Source organism: Plectropomus leopardus, chromosome 19 (genome assembly GCF_026936395.1).
Source record: "Plectropomus leopardus strain MGB_pleo_1.0 chromosome 19, ASM2693639v1, whole genome shotgun sequence".
In the NCBI taxonomy this organism is placed as follows: Eukaryota; Metazoa; Chordata; class Actinopteri; order Perciformes; family Serranidae; genus Plectropomus; species Plectropomus leopardus.
This window is the reverse complement of record NC_142194.1, coordinates 3,407,584-3,431,530: the sequence shown is the minus strand read 5'-3', so window position 1 is coordinate 3,431,530 and position 23,947 is coordinate 3,407,584. Positions and strand designations below refer to the sequence as shown.

General features: G+C 38.3%; 1 protein-coding gene across 3 annotated transcripts in view; it reads right to left on the bottom strand.

The window, feature by feature from the left end:
• Positions 1-23,947, bottom strand: part of kansl1a (KAT8 regulatory NSL complex subunit 1a) — a 51,937-nt gene that overhangs the window by 23,796 nt on the left and 4,194 nt on the right. For 2 of the 3 annotated variants that reach the window (XM_042507352.2, XM_088070132.1), the window contains exons 1-2: positions 20,396-20,883; positions 15,899-17,357 (exon numbers count right to left, since the gene is read on the bottom strand). In XM_042507352.2, the coding sequence (XP_042363286.2) occupies positions 15,899-17,289 (1,391 nt within the window). In that variant the 5' untranslated portion in view covers positions 17,290-17,357; positions 20,396-20,883. Of the gene's footprint in view, positions 1-15,898; positions 17,358-20,395; positions 20,884-23,947 lie in introns of those variants that run through there. The other variant, XM_088070131.1, reaches the window with a different exon arrangement.

Sequence of the window (23,947 nt, the reverse complement as noted above, 5' to 3'; positions counted from 1 at the left end):
ACTGAAAAGCACATTAATGCACAAATATTTATAAAATACTTTTTGTAAGCAGAGTGTAGCCCCTTCCACACACGCACTGCAAAACTGAAATATAATCTAGACATAGCTGTCAGGTCGCACTCTATTCTGCCAGATCCCGGGTTAAAAGCCTGCGAAATATGTGTGAAGCAGGTAAATGCACACTGAATTTAGGGTGAGCAAGAGGCTGTGATGACAATGTTTCTACCAGAAGAAAGCAAACATGCAAGGGTAGAGAAGAACAATCTTCATTTACACAAAGATGGCAATAAAAATGTCTTAGAGAAGCAATTCACTGCTGGAAAGACTGCCTTCTAATAAAACTAGGCTGTCTCTGCAGTAGAGAGATGCAAATACATTTAAAATTGGTGCTTCACGACCAGAGAAAACAGAGCAAAAAGGACTGTGGTATTCGCTTTTGCTCAAGATATAGAAAACCTACAACTACCAGAATGCACTGCACCACAACCAATAAATGCTCCTGCTGGTGGGTGACATAATGTGGACTGGTTTGTGTGAAATGGTTGGTAAAAAAACAATCTTGTATTGCAGTTAAAAGTTAAAAGCAGTTGTGGTGAGGAATAGGAAACGTATCAACAGAATTCTGGTTTATATTTGATCAACGCTGTTTAGTTTTACTGTTTAATCTGTTTTTTTTTTATTGTATCATTGAATCATTGTGTATCATTGTTATGATACAAAGCTGGTTAAAAGTCTGCAAAGTATCCTTTTGTCTGGAGAAGGGCTGCAAATCGTAAGCACTTTCCTGGTTACTGGTCAAATTAACAATCAATTAATTGTTATATGAAAAAAAAACATTAAACTTTCCTTGTTCCGAAATACAAAAAGCATTTTTTTCTTCAATTGTAGCTCACAGCAACATTTTGCATATACTTTGGCTTTGTCTATTAACGGTTATCATCCCTAATTTATAGTCATTATAATTATACATTTAAAATTATGTTATAGAAAAAATTTACATATATTTTATAAAATTAGACTTTTTTTCCCCTGCATATGTTTTGGGTCAATTTCTTGTTTTAAATTTTTTTGGGCTTATTTTCACGTACTTTTCTTCTAACTTTTCACTAATTTCTTGCTATTTCTGGGTCATGTGTTATTAAGACGCTTTTCCCCATGTTGTTGAAAGAAATCAAACAAATTTCATGTTTAACTGAGTTCTTAACAGTGGATTTATGGATAGTCGATTATTTGTTACAATCCCTAATCTGGAGAGATGATGACATTAGGAGACCCTGTCGGTGAGGGACAAAGCAAAGACCGCCACGGCAAATTAAAGGAACGGAAAGAGACACTGTTGTTTATGACCAAATTACAAACCGGTTATGGGGCTGCTTTGTAATTTGCGTCATGTCTGCCTCATGCACGCTCTACCCAGACACCAACCCTGAAATCCTGAAAACTGAGTATTTCCAGTTGAAGAGAAAACTCATGACACAAGACGATCTCCTGCTGCGTGCTACACGTGAGAGAGAAATTCCAAAAATCTGACATTGTCCAGAGAACATATGAGAAAATTACTTACATAACACAGTATTTCTACACTGTGGAGTTGTTATTTTTTCTAAAGAAAAAGATCTGAGTACGTCTTCCACCACTGCTAAGACCTGGACAAGACAAGGGGAAATTAATTAAAGTTGCAACGAGCAACTTGAACTGTTGCACAAATTGGAAGAAATTAGTAGTTTTGGAAAATTATTTTTTAACAAGACTGGGAAAACTGTCCATTAAAACCTAAATTTATAATTATCATCATTATACATTTAAAATTACTTTACAAAATGATGATTAAAATTTAAGCCATTTCCTTTTTGTTTTTCTTCTAATTTTTATGTATTTTTCTACTTTTTTGCTCATTTTTGGGCCATTTCTTCTTGAGTTGCTTATTGCCCTTTTCTCGTGTTTTTGAAAGAAATCGAGCCAATTTGCTCAAAGGGTTAAGGTTGAAGGAGAATGTAAAGTATGGTGGATCCCACATCCAGTCCTTTAGCTGTATCATGAGGACCTGAGAGCTGTAACGTCAGGGTTAACCCTGCGTTTTCAGCACTACAAAGCTGATTCACTTCAACAGGGATAAATCACCGTGGTAACTTATGCTGAAGCTGCTCCAGAGAGGGCTGATATTACAGACTGAATCACAGCCTTTCAACACTCAGACCACTGACCAATTAGATCACTGGAAAACAAATATTCCAACATAGACATGAGAGAATATATTTTTATAGGTCAGTAGAATCATTCTTTTTTTCCAGGCTTTTTTTTTATTTCCACTGGTTTTAAAACAGAGCTTCTGGCTCATAAAGATAATTTACAACAATAAACACAATGATTTTATCTGCATTTTAATTGTGCACAGTGATCACACAGAAATGATCACTCACAATCTGTTTGATCTTACACTCACCGCAGCTCAGAATAAATTTATCACCTGTGTAATAACTGAAAATAAAAAGCAAAGCTTGTGTTTTATTAGAAAAATAATACACACGCCGTTAGCTGGCTCCTGTGATTACAAACACAGCATTGTGATCACAGACCTCATCGGTCAGTAACTACTTTCCCACTCTTTATTTCAGTAGCAGACACAGTCTGGCATTATTTTTAAGTGATTTTATGTGACATATTCAGAAAAGTTGCATCATCATCCAATTAAATATAAAAAAATACTCATTCTATTTTATTATACATAATACTACAATTTTGGCCTACTTTTAAAATTTGGAAGTTATGTGTCGTATACCAAGTCTTTTTATTCTGTTATAACGTTATAGGCTATTACTTCAATTTAACTCTGGTAAACAACAAATCAGACAATTGCTGCAATTAACATGTACCACCATCAACATTACGTTATTTGCACCGTATGTAATATTTATGCATTGTGCAAAATCAGAAAAATACTTCAGCTCAGAGTTGATGTTTTGTACAAGCAAACTTTGTCAGTCTGTGATATCGGCTAAGGATGATAACAAATAATTGACAAACGATTAATCGGCAGTAAAGAATTTAATTGAACATGCAGCATTTAATTGATTAATCGATAGGCTACATAATGCTGTCAAAGAATATGCAATATGTTGCTGTAAACCTTGAGGAAAAAAACATTTGATATTCTTTGAAAAGTTTTTATGTTTTTTTTTAAATAATGATTTATAGATTGTTAATCTTATTGCCCTTTTCTCGTGTTTTTGAAAGAAATCGAGCCAATTTCTTCAAATAATCAATTAAGGAAAGTGCTTACAATTCTATTATCAGCAAAAATCAGCATGGTGGCCTATTCTGATATTTTATTTTAAAGCCAATTTCTGCTGATATTATCACCCATCCCCAAGACAAAAAATATAATCAAAAAAAATGATGACTACTGAGATCTCCAGTGGAAAACTCACATGCCACCGAGCAGTATGTAAAGTTATGTACATATAGAATATATAAAAATAAATTAAGATATGACCCTCATTTAACAGTTGCAATATTTAAGTGATGAGCACATAAACGCATCAAAGCAGAGTATAACCCCTGCAAAACTGAAATTAAGTTCTGGACATATTATCGGGCATCCCTTCTTTTAGCTATACCTAAACAAGACATTCCCACCATCTCTTATTATATTATTAACTACATCTGTGGTTCTCTTGCTCATAAATGACAAATATGTGTCTCTTCCACATGGCTGGATAGTAAGGTGAGTGGAGTTGACTGAGCTACTTGATAACCAGCTTCCTCATACCAGTTATCCAGACGGCCAATGCTAGGGTTAGTGAAGCCAGATAATGAGAAGGCATCTTTGGTATGTTGAACTTGCTTTGTACTCAAAAGGGCTCTGAGTTAGACTTGATGTGCTGGATGAATTAAAATGAAAAACACAAGGGTTTTCAGTTCTCAGGGTCCTGAGGACAAAAGCTGCCAACCACTGGTCTAGATAAGATTGAAACGGAAGCAGGAAGAGCTAAAATTGCAGTAAAATATAAACACAGAGGCCATTACAAGTCCAGTGACCTTAATCGTCAGAGTGACGGAGGAGGATGAGGAGGAGGGGTCAGTCAGCAGCATTGAGAACCCCCCCCCCATCCGCACACTAGGAGCTGCACCGCCCCCCCTCTCTAACCAGGACATATTTTCCTCCCCCCCGACTCCCACACACACAAAGCACCAGCGGCAATCACTACAGCCGCCGTTTTGTGGCCGTCAGCACATTCTCCATTGTGGTGCTTCTCTGGATGCAGCACATATGTTGCGTGGCGCTCCCCTGTACCATACTGTCCCCACCAAAACCAACACATCCGCACAAAACACGTGGCCCAACCATCCGCCAAAAAAACCAACAGGCCCTCTGAGCGAGCTGACCCGTCTCCACCTGATGCACCTTTCCACTGGAAATTCACCATCAACACAGAAGACGTGTGATTTTTTCCTCCAAGCTCAAAGAAACAATTTTCGTTTTCAAAGACCCAGACATTATTTGAGCTGCTCTTTTCATACTGTGAACACAAAATCCTATTTCTATCACCAATTATGTGCCAAAATCAAGTGCATTTTTGTCAACAGTGTTGCTCTATTCTATTGTGTGTGTTTGTTAATATACACACAATAGAATAGGGGCACTTCCTCTCCATATGGACACACAACTGGCTGCTGGTAGGAGATTAACTTTCTATGCCCAATGCTTGTAAGAAGCAATGTAATTATGCCGTACACTTTATATGTAATTCTCAATAAATTGTCATCTGCTCTGCCATTTTTTTGCTCATCATTTCAGCACTGTGAGCAGATGTTCAGCAGAGCGTATACATCCAAGTCTACTGTGAGATAAAAGTGAAAAGAGACAAGGGCTCTGACAAACGTTTTATACCTAAAAACACACACTCCACAACAGAGACGTTTTGCTGCACTATTATATGTTTGCTGCTGTATTTTATAATCGACAGCTTTGTCAGATTATTCTAACTTCATCAGTTATCAAATGGGAGCAGACAAGCTTCACAAACAGGGTTCCCACTGTTTTCCAGACATCATTTTACAGGACATTTTCAGTGATGATCCAACTGGTATGACATTTTTACAATCACAAAGACACTAATATGTTCCTCTCTGCATCAGTCTCCAGTAAAGAACATGCAGTCTATGGCTATAGTTTATTCAGGAAAAAATCAATTACAAGCTTAGAAATTATGACCAATAAAGTGCTGCAGCAATGAGTCCTAAAAAGGCATGAATTAGTTAGCATTTCAGCACTTGTTGTTATTTGAGTGTGTTTTTGGTTAAATGCCTGCATTACAGTCTGTGGTAAACACAAGCTCATGAGATTTTGACATTAGAAGTACAACAAAAAAGAGGTTAGCAAATACCCCTCTTGCTATTTTAATTGCAAAACTTTGAAGCTTAATATGTTAAAACCACTCAAAACGTAGACAGGACCTCATAATTGTCAGGTGGTGATGTTGTGGCTAAACGAAACTACAGAGCGTCATCACGCCAAACACTGCTCTGCAGCCTTGTTGTGGTGGCATTAAATCATGCAAATGTGATTTATTTACAGCCTAATATTAACTGTTTACTTCTGGTGATCGCGTCTACGCTTTAAAAAATCATCAAAGTGGGGCTTACTTAACAAAATGTGCACATATAAACTTGTGTTTGCTGCAGAAACAGAACAAAATCCAAAATTCATTTAAAAAAATTCTGTTGGCTTTTTGCCACAGGAACCAGGACAAAAAACTGTAATGCCTGCAGCACTTTAAATGATAGAATAATGCGAACACCTGCAGACATATACAGCATGTCACTTTATTAGTTCTAGTGAAGTGTCTGCTCAGAACATTTGGGACGGGCCGACTGCTCTGGTGCTGCTGCGTGCAGCTTTCTTAAGAACCGCTCATCCAAACACTCTACGCTGAGCTTTACCACCATTATTCTGAGATTTAGACACTTAAATTCCAACCTGCATGTGCTGCCAAGTGACATGATTTAGGGGTATGTTTACAATGTTTCCACGACTCAAGCGAGAGCAGCCAATTCAAAATATTCTCGTACATAAGCTACCATTTGAACGTTAATATAATAAATGTAAGTTAACTAATTTTATGCAAAATCAATGCACAACAACCCAAAAAATAAAACTAAGTGTACACCACAATAATGTATAAACAGCCCAAAAAAATGACACCACCCAATTTCTGTCCATTTCAGACTAGGACTGCTTCTAATCATTAAATACACTATTGATTATTCTGTGCATTATTTTCTTGATTAATTGATCTTTAAAAGGTTAAAAAAAATGGTGAAAAATGTCAATCAGCATTTCATCCTAAAGTGTCAGTTTACTGTCATAGAAGAGTAAAAAAAAACAGAAAATATTCACTTTTTAGATGCTGAAATCAAAGAATTTCGACATTTCTTTTTCTTTCTTTAAAAAAAACAAGCCAATTTATCCATTATCAAAGTAGTTGGAAATTAACAGCTGACAGTTTTGAGTTTTTGTTAAATGTGCAGCTGACATTCATCCCAACTTCCTTGTTTTCACATGGTTTTGCAGATGTGCCACAGCTGTAAAGTGCTGCTATCAAGTGAAAACAGGATTTTAAAGTCCAAATTTTGATCAGGCTGGCAATAAAAAAAGAAGGCTTCACAAACCTACAAAACTTTCTTTACAGATCTTACAAGAAATAGCGTTACACAAAAATAAAGCTGCTGGCTATTTATTGTAAATACAGTTATTTGGCTGCCAAATGTGTCAAATCAAAACCTAATTTGAATTTTGTCTTATTTTGGATGCACAGTGTGGATACATAAATTATGAGAACTTATTCATTAGGATTCACAACACATACTCAATATTAACTCCAATTGTGTATAAAAACACTCAATCATGACAGAACTAACCAAGCTCATGTCTGACTTACACTTATCTTGTTTTTATGAATTATGTGGCAACTAATAACAATAACAATAATTCACACGTTCTCACACCCATGTTCACATTTTGAAACCTGAGCTCTTTGTAGAAAATGCCAGAGGAACATGATTATAAAGAGAAGGGTGAAGCAAAGGGAAAAGACCTGTAGACATTTTGCTTTTCCATATGAAACGAAAAATAAAATTACTTTGCAAGTACGCTTCACAAAGCATTCAGCCATCATTCATGCTTAGTAACAAGAACAAGGGAAATCAAAGCAGGAGCTGTCATTTTGATTTCTTTGTTCTCTAGAGTCAAGGATTTTCAAAAGCACATTAAAAGAGCTGAAAATTATCCAGACACAGAAACATTTAGGAGAAGGTGATAATTGCTTTATTTTTCAGGTTTTATTTTAAAGCGTGGCTGGCTGGAGTTTCACAGGACAGCTGCTTAAACTCATCTCAAACAGGAAGAAACTGCTCGGGAGCCGGGATTGTGAGCGAGGCAGGCCGACAGGGTGTGGGGCAGGAAAAACGAGAGAGGGCAAATTCAGCCGGAGAGCTGCAGCAGTCATTACATAAAAGAGGGGGGTTATGTAACGCCTGTGGGTTCGTGTTGAGGAACTTGGGCCTGAGCTAAACACATCCAGATGTGTCAAACGGGACAGAGATCTATACAGGCGCTCACATACATACATCAACACACACGGAGGAATGAGAAGGAAAAAAAGGGAAAATCATAGCAAAGCTGCTCAGAATGCAGAGTAATGCTGAGCCATAAGCATGAAAGGCACGCTGTAGCCTCGGCCAACCTAGTTACCCTAATTCACGAGCAGCAGGCACGCTCTGCGGACCCGGTGGACTCTGGATCATCCAGCCCTAGTTTTATCATCTGACAGACAAAAATCCTGCTGCATTTTAGTGCTGGTCAGATGACAAAATTCCCGACATTTTCATTGTTCTGTCTATTATGTAAGCTCTGAGATTTCCTGATGAGCATTATTGTTGCCTCAGAAACAAGAAACGGTGCCCACTCGTTCCAGAACAACCCGTGCTCCATGTCTAAATAAACACACTTTCCATGAATATGTCACCCTTAATGCATTAACTGTCTGTCATTTCGCAGCTCCTATAAAAGCAGACTTCATTTCTGGAGCTAACAGCACCCACACCCTGCTAGAGGCCGTTGTGGACGTCACATTCACAGACAGACATACTGGCTGGAGCAGAAAGGCCCTGCAGCATAAGCACGACAACAGATGTTGGCCGGCCCCCAATCCTCTAAGATACGGGAAACCACGTCTACAGTATAGACAGGGATGACAGGATTAGTTGTAAGCAACGCGCTGCATCCAAACAAGCAGCCCAAATAGGTTATTTTCCACACTGCTGTCAACTAAGCTGCTGACGTTAAATAATTGAGGTGCTGGTACCTGAAGAAGACGTTACATTGTCTGTAGTGTTGACTGGTGTAGCACTGTAAGCCATTAATTGGTAACTGAGACAAAATGTCAGTTGTGAAAATGTGGCATTATGGTTATATACACACACCCTACTTCCTGGAGGACTAACGTGTTCACATTGAGGAGAGGCTTCTCCTCTGCAGGGTTGGGAGCTGAGAACCTGTTTTTTACTGGTTGTTGGATGGATGATTATACAATGTGCATCAGACGGCTGCTTAGAAAGGCATTACAGATGAGCAGTTTTATATTTCCAAGGCAGCTTTCACCCGGCATACAGGGAATTATTAGCTTTACATGTGCTACCACTTGGCAAACATTTGCAAACCTGTAAGCGATGGATGCTTCTGTGACAGCAGCACAATAACTTACAATAACAAAGCTTGTTTGGGAACATCAGAGCACATTAACGTCTCTCTCTGACCCTGCTTTATTATTATTAAATTGCATAATTTTGCTGTATATTGTAGCAAGTAATAGAGGCCAAAACACAAAACTCTTGCCCTTAAAAAATTGGCACAACCAGCTGTCATGTGCGCACAGATCTGGGTTATTTTTATGAGTGAAAAATGACATTGGGTTTCTTCAAACATTTCCTGCAGGGAGGGCAACATCGCAATATTTGCTTCAGCAGGCTGTTATGTGGGTCAGCAGATAAAGCTCAGAGTCAGTGATTAATTAATCAGTCATCTGCATTAATTATAAAATTAATTCAAAGCTTTTATGTCATCTTCAAATGTTTTGTGTTGTTATAACCAGAGAACATTACTGCAAAAAAAGCTACATACAAAACTAAAGGTTGAAATAAGCTCATGTACTGCAGTCATCAGTGAGTACGTCTGTATCATAATTAGCCATACAGGTCTAAATACTGTAAGACACAGTAATTGAACATGCTTGCAATTCTGTAGTTTGACACACATTAAAGGGGCTCTATGCAAAGTCCAGAGTGTATGAGTTGTATAAAAACGGTTGGCAACATGTAGGAGGCAAAGCCGAAGGCTACCAGCTAACGGTGCTAACTCCATAAACAGCACTAAACAACAGCAACAGTGCTGAAAGAGCTTACTGCGTTGATGTGAACGATACCACGCTAAACTGCTGCGGCGCTGCTGTAGAGCTGCCTGCTGCGCTGCTGTAGAGCTGCCTGCTGCTGTAAACACTGTATTTCCACAATAGTAAGCCCAAGTAATGAGTCCTAAAACCCAGAAATCTGTTTTAGCACCTCCAGCAACTCAAAGTCAGTGGATTTTTTTGAATGAGTTTTTAGTTACATGTCTGAGGAGACCATGTTTTGTTCTACGACATAAAATATGTCAGTAAATATCCTACTGTGACCTTTGAAGCGTTTTTGTCCTGAAGAAGGCGATTGCTAACAAGCAGCTAAATGAGATTTATAGCCTGACATCAGCTCTTAACCTCTGCCAATTGCATTTAGTTTAGATTAAAAATCCTGAAAGCGGTGTTAGATTTCCAATGGAAAAATCCCACTGACTTTTTGACGAGGGAAGCAGGGGACGCTAACAGGCTAACTTCCAGAACGACCTCCCTGAGGCACTCTATTAAAAACCAATACTTTACTAATTTATGGAGCCGCGCAAGCCACTGCAATGTCAACAACACGGTAATGCAAATAATTCACAATAAATAGCCTTATGTTGATAGCTGAAGAGATTCTGTGAAAGGTGGTATAATGTCAATATGATAATTAAAAGACCATTTTCACAGTCCGTTTTAGCTGAAAAACATGCATGTCGCACAAAAAAACAAATTTCTAAATGTGCCGTGCTTGAGCAGGGATGCTCACGCCAGCATTGAGCAAGACATGAGCTAGCCAATGAGACACAAACATACACCAACATGCATCCAACCAGCTATCCAAAACAAACCACAGAGGCACTCAAATTAAAACACACAGAGGGCGCGTGACTTCATTCGGCTCAGGACATTTCTTCACTATATCTCAAAATCTTATCTTAAAATGGAAAATTGTGGTTTGCTGCTTTACTAATGCTCCAAACGTCTCACACAAGTGCTTTAACTCAAGCTGAATCAATAAGGTGTACGAAAGACCTATTTTTATGCACTTAAGAGCAGATGTTCACAGCAGTGACTAAGGTTGCAAAAAGCTGTACCTGCTTCGCAATAAAAACCCTTACAATGGTTGGCTTTCATGGTAAAGCAGGGACAAGATGTATCATGTTTGCTATGAAAGATAAACTGCAGTTCAGAATGAAGCTGATGAGAAAGAAAATGAGTTTGTTACCAGTAATTTTGCTCAGTTATTTAAGGACATTAGAGGGAGGTTGGTCAGAGGAAAACGCAGTGATGACTGTAATGAGCTGAGCAGGAGTCATGTTACTTTTGTACTGAGGTAGCCTGCCTTATCCCTGCTGTTTAATCTGAATAATACCTCTGAGCCTTCCAGAAGCTTTCTCAAATATGAAAGTACATGTAGTTAGTACTAAACAGGCAGTTTGTGAAACTGCAAAAAATATGATTTATGCTTGAGCTCAGCAAACAACCGGAGCAGTTTGCTTTCCATCAGGGTCCGATATAAAACAACATACAACAATAACAATGCCTGATAATGTACAACACAACTATCCGCACTGATGTGGTGCCACAACAATGGGTTAAATCCTTCGCCAGCTCTCCAGACTAACTTTTTCCACTGGTAGCACTAGTGCTCCTTCCCAAATATTTTAGGAGCACCAGCATAGAATTTAGGAGCACTAGTTAAACTGACATGCAACACAACACACTGATTTTTTAACTGATAAATCAGACACAAATATGCTGTTTTATGTTGAGGGAAAAAGTCACAAACTCTTGGTTATGTAGCTCTGAAATTAGCTGGTGTTTGCTGCTGAATTTACACATTTACATCTCAACTATTTAAAAATCTATTTCCTTCAAGGAGCATAAACGTGGGACTTTAATTTGGGCAATTTTCCAACATGATACAGAAAAAATGCTTAGTTTTGAGTCTATATGTCGTTGGAGCAGTCTTAATTAAAATTTTATCAACCCAAAATCAAAGAATAAAGTAATTTCGCTCGCAATTTGGTGGGATTTCTAATTTATAAGGAAAGCAGGTTACGGGTCTTAGACATCCTGCGAATATAATCCATTATGTTTCCAAATATGTCCTACACTCACCTATAAACCTCATTCATAAAAACCCTGAGCCTGTTTACACCTGGTATAAAAATGTGTTTTGAGTGATCTGATCACAAGTGGACAGCAATAAATACAAGTGCAAGTTTTGAATCCACAATTCCTGTCAAATCGTGGACCATATGTGGCCACTCCCACATACAAGCGGCTCGCCTTTCAATTATCGCTCGCATAACACGCCTACGTCGCCTTCGATTGGAAATAATGGTGGCAAGTGCGGTGGCTACAATAGAAATAAGCCTGCTAATGTTTTGAACATCCATCGCAGTGCTTTTTGAAATGTTAAGAAGTCACAGAACATCACTAAGTGGATAAGCAGTCATCTCACAAATGTGTTTTCTCAACATTTCTAAAATATCGCTTAAGTTTTGGCAAATATGTCATGGAAACCTGCCGAAAATCTCTCTAACTGTGCCCTTTGACTTTCTAACGTTAAACAACAAAGGCTGTAAGCAAGTGGTCAGCTGGAGATGCATGATGCATACAGGTGTAAACAGGACCTGAACCCAATGCAGCCTTTAACCTCTTTTTCTTTAGTACGGCTTTTATATCTGTGAGATTCAATCATCTCAATACTTTCTGTCCCAGCAAAATTCTATTTTATTTTCTTAACAATAAATTCCTAATTTGATGAGAAAATGTTATCTAAATTCCAGTTTCTATCATGATGACCCCAATATTACAGACTTCTGACAAATGTAATTTGCTATTAGAAACATATCAGCCTAATTCAATATACTCCTTGGTATTACAGAAGATTTAAGAACTGTGGAAAGCACCTACAACTTCCAAAATTACTATCCAATTCCTAACCCCCCTCTCAATAGGTAGACCTTTCACTTTCACTACAACTGTAATAATCAATCACATTTCATGTAATGTCATTGAACATTTACTTATATATGACCATCTGACTCCATTATACGCATTACTGGATTTAACTTTATATTAAAAAAGGTATTGTTTCAGTAATACAGAAAAAAAAAACTATTAACATATTTTTTTAACCAAATAACTTGATATCAAGATGATATTGTAGGATTGACTACTGGTGTTTTCACAAAATATTTACACAATGAGACTTTATAATAAATAACCAAGAATAATGTGGACAGAATGACTAAGTGAGCAAAGGCTAATAATAGAACAGCCAGAACATTCTGGTAAGTAACTAACTTAGTTAAGTGTAATGCAGCCTTTGAAACCAGGGAAATACAAATCTTAAATGTAAGACAATATTTAATGTCACATCACAAGATTGATAGAATATTGATATAATAAAAAGCCTAACAGAGATGTGTGATAAACTGATCTCTGATTAAACCTTTGAAAACTGAGCAAATTGGCTTGAATTTTTTCAAAAACATGGGAAGAAGGAGACAGGCAAATTAACAAGAAATGGCAAAATGTTTGCAAGATAATAAAAAGTTAGATGAAAATAGACCAAAAAAAAAAAAGAAAATTACAAATTAAAAAAGAATATGACCTTGAGAAAGTGCTACATATTTTTTGTCTGTATGATTATTTTAAATACATAATTTAATAACGAATACAATTTTCTGGACATGTTTCCCTTTTTAGAATAATATCAATAATACCCCCAGCTAATCTGCAGGGGATTCTTTTGTCACCTTGAAATATTTTTGTTCATAATTTGTGGGACATTTATTTGCAAGATGCTTATTATGTTTTTTAAAAAAACAAATCAAACCAATTTTCTCAGGCTCCAGTGGTTTCATTGCGCCTGAATGCAGCACAGGAAAACTGATGTTGATCCAGGTGTTAAAACAAACACACATTTTAAGTCTTCTCTTTTAGTAAAACTGCTTTGGCAAGGCTTAAATTCAATAGTTGTGAACTGAAAGTCTGTTATTAGCTCAATGTGTAACTACTAAGACTAAAACATAAACATAAAAACATCTATATCAATGGTGCTAATATAGACAGTGTTGCTTAGTTACTAACTGTGTACCTTAGCTCATGGTACAGCACACTGCCCTTCTATCAAGCGTACATATCTTTTACATAATGAGATGGCCTTTTTGGGTCAGCAAACTTCCCCATCGCAGCATTTACCTTCACTATCTACACAATTACTTCTATATCCTGCTTTAGTAGTAGTACAGGCTTTGGTCATAATTTATTTGTTACATACCTAAAGTACATTATATTCAGGCTTGAAATAAAAAACTACTGTAGAATTTTAATTTGAGAATTAATGAATAAGCAGAATGGGAACTTAAACAACTTAAAACAATTCCTCTTTGACTACCTGTGTTTACATAAATTATCATTTAACAAAATGAATCTTACTCCTCCAACCAAGGTTCCTACAGCTTAAGGCAAACAGGATTTTCTACGACTTTTTAAATGCCACTCGGAATTAAATTTAAGACCAATTTTACAGAAACTATATAAAAAAAAAGCCATTTCAAGTAAGCATTAAATTAAAATAATTTGCATTTTTAAGACTTTTGAAATATACAATTTAAGACCTCATAATACAGATTAAGGCCCTTTTTTTTAGATTAATTAATTTAATGCCTTTTCAGACGTTTTTAGGACACAGAGGAACCCTGTCCCATAATCTTAAACCACATAAATGTAGCTCACTCTCCACTCTCCTTGAAAATGACGTGCTAAAAATTTGCACATAAACTGCTCTACCACCTCCTTTGACCTTAACTGGGACGCAGACACAGTATGAATACATTACAATCAATTTTCCTGCATTTGGATCTGGTATCACACACAAACACACAAGCTTCCTGTTGGGTTATGAAGATATTTGGGTCAAAGGTCTAAAGTCAACACGGAGAAGGATAATAAAAATCGGTGTTCTCAGCTCCGTTGTTAATAATCTACCCAATCCGCACAGGTCAGTAAGTCATTAACACTGCTGACCCACCTGCTGTATTTTTCCCCCCCGTCCAAACACTAATGACACAGAAATGACAACGTGAACTTCCCGTGGAATACATTTACAAACTCCTGCTGAGGCGAAACGGACACCACAACAGGCAGCGTGTAAATACATAAAACCCACACCTTCTGCAAAAAAAAAAAAAAAACACCACAACCCCCGACTCTACGTTCCCATCTTGATTTCAGTTTAAATCAAAACATGCACCGGCTCTGTGGGCTCTCGCTCGTTCGTTCTGCAGATAAACAGAACGTTCAGTTTCAGCCTCGGCCCCACTCAGGAGGAAGCGCTGTGTGACGAGAGAGCTTTTTACTTTGAGCCCAATCCAGCCTGTGCCTTCACCACAGGATGATACCACCCACACTACTACACATGCTCTCTGGGCGAACGGTATCTCTACCCCTCCCTGGAGTTTGACCCAACCACCACTGAGGCAGACTGGGCAGTTATAATTGTCATTAGCACCTGCTAGGCCTGAGTAGCATATTGCAGGGACCAGAAATACAGGGACTTACACAGGACTGTGGAAATGTGAGAGTAATGAGTTACTTAGGCATGAGGCAATCATAACAACTGTGAATCTAGGGCTGGGCGATAAAACAATAACAATAATGATCTAAATGCAATTAAAATAAATAAAATAAATGTCTAATGATTCCTCCATATTATTAAAGTACCCATAAACCCACAGAGGGGGTGACAATGCACCTTCAACCCCAGTTACCACCCGCCATTAACCAGAAGTATTAGCAGTAGCAAAAGAAGGCGAAACTGGCACTTTGTAACAGCCACTAATACGCACAACAACATTTTCACGTTACGGCATTCAACTTGTGCATACAGCAAGGTTCATAAACATTTTTACATGACTTTTTGGCAAATTTTCAAGACCATACGTTCTCTCATTCTTAAAACTGAAATTTTGGCAATTTTTTCTTTAGTTTTTTCAGAAAAAAAAAAGAATCTTTTTCTTGAAAATATTATGGTGATTCTAAAGAAAATATTTTGGCAATTTCTATTTTCTTTAAAATGTTTGGCGATTTTTAAAAGAAAAAAATTAGAGATATTTTAAAGGAGAAATTTTGTGCTTTTTTAAATCTTTTTAAAGAAAACCTGTGGGTCCAGGTTTTTCATGACCGTATGAACCCTGACAGTTATTTGTAGTGTAGCTGTTTTAACTGTGGATAATGTTGCACCATGATTACATTTGCCACATAACATCATCTATAGCAGCTGTATAATTGAAAATTTTGTTGTTTTATTTAACCGTATCACCCAGCCCTATATCAAACCACCTTTTTTTAATAAAAATGCTGCTTTTTAAGTTCCACTGGAACTGCAGAGTCATGTATGTACAGAAAATAAGTCTGTTGTCTCAGTGTGTGAGGACACTTCTACTTACATTTTGACGTGCCGCTGCTCAATGTCCACTCTGGTGAGCTCCTCCTCCTCCAGGTCAGAGTCCCCTCCAGAGCTACTTTCTGTTACATCTGAGTCAAAGGCGCTTTCAACAGAATGAAGGTTGGCCGATCCGCTCAGATACAGCCGCTCCAGCTCCAAGGGCATGGAGCCGCTTTTCAGGAAGCGACCAAGGCCGTCTCTGTTGTTTGAAGAAGAGTGGCGTCCAGTCCTCCACGTAGCTGTAGGGGTCGCCGTCTCCGATTTGCGGTTACCGGCCAGGAGCCGGCTGAGAGCCGAGTCCAAGAAGCCGCCCAGCTGCTGCTGGATGTGCCGCTCCACCTGCTTGGCCTGTACAACCTGAAGACGTTTGCGCAGGCGCCGCAGCCGGCTTTCGATCTCAGCTTGGCGGCTGCTGTTGAGAAGAGTGCGCTCTTTAACGTGAGCATCAAGGCTGTCCGAGGAAGAGGTGCAGGGTAGGGGAGGCTGTGGCGCAGGTGTGCAAGACGGGGAGCCCTGCTGGCTGCTACCTGGTCTCTCCCTATCAGACCCCGGTGGCTGACTGGTAGGCGTGTGTGAATCTGCCTCCTCTGGATTCACTTGTTCAGTGGGGTTAGGGTTGTCGTGGGTATACGGGGAAAGTGCAGCGGACTGGAGCACTGGCGGTTCAAGGTTTTTTCCATCTGTATTTTGAGAAACCCCAGAGGAATGCTTCTGTTTAAGGGTTCCTTTCACCGGGATATGCCCTGATAAGGTAGCTGTCAAGGTCTCGGAGTCCAAGGGCAGGTTCTGGGACTGAGAGTCTGTGGCGGCAGACGGCTTGTCACCGTTCACCGCCACCACGCAACCAGGGCCGGACATAGTGGCCAGTTTCTTGGCCAAACCATTGACAGGTGCCATGGGCTGGCCACCTCCGTTCGTGCTGCCACTCATGAGGCTTTTGAGTTCGATCGCCTGCCTCTTCCTCAACAGGAAGTCTCCTCCGCCGTTGAGCAGGGAGCTGGGCAGTATCCTGTGGCTTTTCAGCACAGACTGTTTAATGAGGACTCCTTGCAGCTTGATTGACTCCTTAGTTGAAGGGACAGGTGTCACATCAGAGCATAGGTAGGAAGCCACCAGCGGCTGGAGCTTTCCCAGCGCTGAGGCCTGGGCCACGGAGTCGGCTTGGGGCTGCTGCTGCTGCTGTTCCTGGTCGCCGCCGCAGAAGTCGAGAGGGCAATCTTCGGACGCGGCCTTGCACTTGGCGGGGCCGCTGCTGTGGATGAGGATGTTGCTGGCGTTACCGTTGTTCTCTGCACTGGCCGGTGAGAGACTTGAGGATGGGGCAGCCAGTTTGAAGCGGATGTGGTGAGCTTCGGCTGGGGCGTCGGTGAGAGCGGGCGCCATCGCAGCCATGCAGTGCAGAGGGACGGGCACCGCGGCCTGCTCCACTCCACCCGCTTACTGCCCCACCTGAGGACAGCCTGGACAGAACAAAGAGAAAAAAACAGGGTGGAGACGAGACATAAAGTTAGACAAAGTAGTGTCATACACACATTAAACACATTCTACACATTTTGAAAGACAAAATTCACAACTTTATAATTACTTTTCAAGAACACATAATAATTATTTGCCCTGCTTTCCCATAATTGTAATTTCAGTTTGCTGGCATACACAAAGAGAAAATAAAAAATATATGTGATGGTAAACAAATGTCACACATATTGGAGTTATGTTGACAGCTAGGCCCACAGAAAATTAATTCAGAGATCACAATTTCACTGCCACAACAAAAAAATATTTTTTACGTATTCTATGATTTTTACAGTATTGGAAAATATGTTTGTGAAATTCCATGACTCTTCCAGGACTTCCATGACCGTGGGAACCCCGTAAAAACCTTACTACATTAAATTCTGATCCTTGTTGGTGTGGGCGGATGTAGGGTGGAGATATTTTTCCATCAACAATTCCCAGGTAGCACTCACAGCCCTGTTCAGTGATGGACTACACAGTGTAAACAAACATACACAGACACTAGTAGAACATGTTTAAGTATTGATGTAGTACTTATTCTGGCAGCTTAACCAAAGTTTAATTTATCTTAGTGCACTCATAACTATTCTGAAGCCAATAACATAAGGGATGACTGTTAACTTGATACCCTAAAAGCTGCAAAACAGTTCTGTCTCAAAGGCATTTTGTGGCAACAAATGCTTTGACTTAAAAACAAATGTTTTTCCATATTAAATAATCATTTCTCAGTGAGTAGCAGCATGATGGTAGGCTCTACACATGCACAATGAGGCCTACATATGAAATACTTGCACTACAGGTTCTGTAGGCCTTTAGAGAAAGAGTGAGAGTGGAAAATTACTAACCGCCACCCAAAAAGAAAGTAGCCTTTCTATGATATTTGGCACCAAATATGATCACTAAAAATACACCGTAAACACTGTCTACTAACTATCAAGTACAATTTAAAAAACAAACCTATGTTACATGGCTACAACTAATCGAGTTAAAGGGCCCGATCAAATGAACTGGTGACTCATTGACATTCTGTTGACCTACTGGTTGGAAGTGTTGCTAAAAATGATCCTGCAAAAAGGGACAGCGAGGAAAACACTTTAGATGAAGAGCAGGAACATCTGAGATGAAATCTACCCATTATCTCTCTGACCATTCACTTGGCTCGCACAAAATCCCAGAAAATGTCACTGTAATCACAATAATGCAGTTGTCTACAGAGCCCCCTCATTAAATGCATACCGAAAAAAAAATGAATGATAAGCACTGACCTTGGTGAATGGGATGCTAATGATATAGGTGGAATAACAGCAGACATCTGAGCCACTTCCCAGCGAGCCAATAAATAATTCCCACTATACACCCATGCTCGTGTGAACAAGCCTGCATTGTCGTTTACTCACAAGGCTCCTCTTTAAAAGAATAAGCTCTGGGATTCTGTTGGTGAGGTAAGAAAAGAGGGAAAAGCCGATGCAAATTGTCCAAACCCCACTGCCCTACATGTGCCCTGGTAAGTCAGTGTGCAGTCCACACAGGCAGTGTAAGTAGGTGGATTTAGGCCCGAGCATTAGCCCAAAGCACATGATGTCATCCTGACTGGGTTCCTGTGTCAATTTCAGTTGAACCTAATTAACCAAGATATGATTGCAAATAACATTATTATTAATTTAAATATGTTTAAAGATGATTAAGGAGGAGTACTGATCCAGGGGTTTACACAGCATTCACACTGATTGCCTGTGCGGCCATATAAAGTTTTAAAAAGCGTCCTTTCATGTAAAACAAGAGATAAAAGCGAGCTGCATCTCCGCGTATCGTCTGCAGGGTCAGATGAATGGGGGCTCAGTATTTCACCGCAGTTTCTAGTCAGCGCGCACTACGCCATGTTGGTATTTCCGAAGCAGATTATGCAATGCAATTTATCTCCCTAAAACCGCCCATTCCGCTTCAAACACACCGTTCATGCTTCACGGGAGCACATTAAACAACCAACATTTGCAAATGCATCCCTTTAATCCACATGCAGTTATACCACCACTATCTCTGCAAACTGTCTGGCTTAGAGATGCGACAAAAAAAATGTCCACATCCAACCTTAGCCAACCATAACGTAATCACCAAAATGTCTTCCTGGTGTTTACAAAAACATTTGTGCATTTGAAAGGAAAAGCCTGGCTCCTCTGCCCTCTTCCAAAGAGTGCAATATAATAACGTTATTTCGTAATCTTGAAATAGCTTCCGCGGAAAACCATAAGACTGTTTGTATCATCGAGCCGTGCCCGAAATAAATTAATAATAATAATAAAATATCAGCAGCCGATCTACGTAACCCAAACACCCCGAAAACCGAAAGAAAAATATCTCATGTCACTCTGAACACTGCGTGCAAATTAATGCGCTTCTGGCTAACGTTAGCTCGGGAAAGCTGCTGATGCAAGAAACACAACCTGCTCGCAAAGCTAGCGTGCAACTGCAGTGAAACGCTACCTGCCCTCATCACATTATATGGATTACATTTGAAGATTTTTTGACATTATTAGTTTTTTAGCACAAGTCGTGAGCTCTACGTGAACCTCTTTAGGGGCAGTAAACATTTTAGTCATGAGTACGTAACCTGCGCTCACCCTAGTGATGGTTTTACGCCTTAAAGTGATAAATATAGGTTAAAATGCACATGCACACACAGCAGAGGAGGTGTATGATATCATATTTAGGCGTAATAATAACACACACTGTCTGGTTATGGATCATAACTTATCTTTAGGAGCTATTGCAGAGTGGAGACATGGTTTGCATCGCAATTAAGACTACGGAAATAAATACAAGCAGCCTGTTTTTTCTACACGAGTGTCGGCTGTGTGTTAGTGGAGAATCTGGTGAGTTATGAAATAACGTGCATCGTTAGTGCACATATGTCAGAAGCTGAGAAGTTGGGAGTAGACCCTGCCAGTCTAGCTAGCTCGCTAACAAAGAAAAAGGAGGAACCTACCACGTGACGAGGTTGCACTATCCGAGGGAATTTCGGCAACAATCCCCTGCAGTTTTAGTGGAAAAAAACCAAGGGTCCTAACACACACTCACAAAAAAACACGGCCGGAATCGATCAGTCTGCCATTAAATAAATCCAAAGGAAAAACACGCAGCCCCCCCTACAGAAAAGGCCCGGTTGACGGAGCCGCTTGCTCGGGTTTCGTTCCGGATTCAGGGCGAATCACCGATCTACACCTTACTCGAGCAGCTAGCTTCGCCTCGCCGCTAACGAGCGAATATAAAGACAAGGCCGTGAAACTCTCCTTTCTACCGACATTTACTTCAAACGTAGGCGATTTCCGGGCAATCCTTGACCAAAAAATCCGATTCTCAGTGAGCGAAAGGTAGTCCAGATGGCAGTTTGTCGCGAGCCTTTTTCTCTCGTTTTAGGGAGAGACGCTTAGAAAATGGCGGCTAGCTCCTCTCCCTCGGATTTGAGTCTGACAAACATAGGAGGGCTGTGAGTGTGCGCGCGCGTGTGTGCGTGCGCGCGCGTGTGAGTGTGAGAGCGTGCGTGCGTGCGTGTGTGTGTGTGTGTGTTGCCTGCTGGTAGGCGGGAGACATTTCTCATAGTCGCCACTAGAGTAAAGGGCAGATAAAAAACGACATAAAAAAAGCTCAAAAAGGAGATACCACAGGAGGGCATTGTCTCCAAAAACACACACACGGCAGCGTCACTTTAACACCTGACAGGATTAAAAGGCTGCTGCTGCTTAAAATGTCAAGAAAAAGACATGTTTTCATGTCTCTGTGTACATATCTTTCAGTTTAACCACCTGTTATGTAACAATATTTACCATTTGTAATGTCATTAAAAAATAAAATGCCAAATGTGTGGATAATACAATGTATAAAACTGGCAGTAAAGTTAGGGACTGTATTGTGTTTGACAAAGAAAGGGGTAAAAGTACTTGGTATATAAAAGTGCAAAAATATATATATAAAAATGTCATATGTGTAATGTATACTGAAAAAATATACGTAAATATAACATGTATTTCGTATGTAAAGTTACAGAAAAATGTATAGTATGTAAAAATATAAAAATACTATATAATATGTATAATGTGCAGTTTTTATTACTATATATGTATATATATATACATAAAATGTGTTGAGTATTTAAAGTGTGCAGAAAATATAATATGTAAATATGTTATATATAATACAATATGTATTTAGTATGTAAAGTTACAGAAAAATGTATAGTATGTAAAAATATAAAAATACTAAATAACATGTATAATGTGCAGTTTTTATTACCATATATATGTGTGTGTGTATATATGTATATGTGTGTGTGTGTGTGTGTATGTATATATGTATGTATGTATATGTGTATGTGTGTATGTATATATATATATAATGTGTTGAGTATTTAAAGTGTGCAGAAAATATATGTAAATATGTTATATGTAATACAATATGTAACTACTATGTTAAGTTACAGAAAGGTTATTTGTCATAGAAGGGTATACAAGTATTTGGTATATAATAATGTAAAAAGGGGAAAAAATATATTAAAGAATATAAATGTATAATGTACACAGTTTTTATTACTCATATATATAATGTGTTGAGTATTTAAAGTGTGTAGAAAATATAATATGTAATATAATATGCAACTACTATTTAAAGTTACAGAAAGGTTATTAGAGAAGGGTGTAAAAGTACTTCATATGTAAAAATTAAAATAAAATTGAAATGTTTTGTTATGTTTTTTTACATTAGTAACACATTGTTTATTATTATTATGGTATTTCTATTTTCTATTTTACAGTAAATATCTTTCAGTTTAAGCACCTGTTTTTTATTCACATTTAAAGCACCTTTACACTTAATAAATTGATACATTAAGAGTTTTTTTTGCTCTTTCAAACAGCAAAATTATATATAATTATAATAATGAGTGCTTAATTTGCTACCTATTTAGGGACAGTTATTCATTTATCAGAAAAGCGGGTAGATAAACTCAGTATGTAAAAATAAAAAAATAAAATGAATGTGCTTAAATGAATAGATTTACTCTGTTTATGATTTTAAAATTATTCCTTTTGCTTTGAGTTATTTGTAAATGTACATATTTTTGGGGGGTTGTTATTTTGTCATAACTGACATGTCGATGTCACAAAAATATGTGCAATAAATATTTAAACGAAAATTAAAAAAATCTTTCAGTTTAATCACCTGTTTTTAATCATCATTTGATGCTAGTGTAAGCATCATTTTTTAATCATTATTAAGTTATTTCTATTTTATATTTTAGATACATTAAAGTATTTTATTTTATATTTTATAAGCATATTTAATGTTGTTATATTTTTTTACATACTTTGTTATAAATATTTCCACTCTACTCCACGATTTGTACAACAGATATTTTCAGTTTTATCACCTGTTTTTATCCACATATACGAGTGTTAACATTTTAACTTCCCTCTGCACTGCCCCCTCCCCTCTCATAAATATTGAACAGTCCCTTAGAGGGGCCCACCCCTCTGAGCACGCTGAGGCCGGCTCTCATGTCCCTTTTAACAGGAAGTAGATGGCGCAGCACTTCGGCAGCCAGCGGCCACGTGACGGCGCTGTTCTGCACCGTTACAGCCACAGCCCGAATCTAATACAGTGTACACCGAGGACACTTACATTTCAGCCAGTCAATAAATGAACATCATTAATAATCAATTAATTGTCTGTTTTTTAAAAAAAAACTTTTGCTGTCCTCACTCACAGCTGACCCGAAGGTCAGGTGTTTTCAGGGCGGGGCTTGGCCTGAACTTTTTTTCTGATTTTGTTGATAATTTGAGGTTTTCATGCAGCCCAGCATCTTACTGCACATCTTTAAGGTGCTGTATTTTCCTTAGTTTTATGCAGTTTATATTCTCTATTTTGATGCTTATTCTTATTAATAATGTAAGTGGGCTTATTTTATTTTCCATTTTATTTTATGCATTCTGAGCATTCAATTTTTATCCTTATTTTATCTTACTTTTACGAGTATTACTAAGTGTGGAGATTTATTCTATGTTTTCTATCCTGATCTTATTTTGTTTTTACAGGCAGGTTTTGTCATGTCTTTTTGTCTTTTATGTCTTTTGATGTGAAGCACTTGGTGCATGTAACATTTGGGCTGCATTTCTTATATTAAAGGTGCTATACAAATAAAGTTTATTATTATTTGTATAATTATTATTATATGATTTTTTGGATTTTGTAAAGATATACCTGACTTAAAGTGTTATTATATAGTTTCACTGCTGCAAATGCTGCACTGTGTTTTAATATATTCATATCTCCCCTTTACTGATTATCTAATAAATGACCCACTGTGCTTATTACTCTGCACTTATGTCTACAACTCAATTTCACTGTCGCAGTACTTGTTCCATGATAATAAAGTTTTATTTTATTTAATCTAATCTTTAATCTATCTATTTAATAATAACCACACATTATTACAAATTTTACTACTGGAAATTAGAGTTTTCAGTGTATGCACATATATGAGACC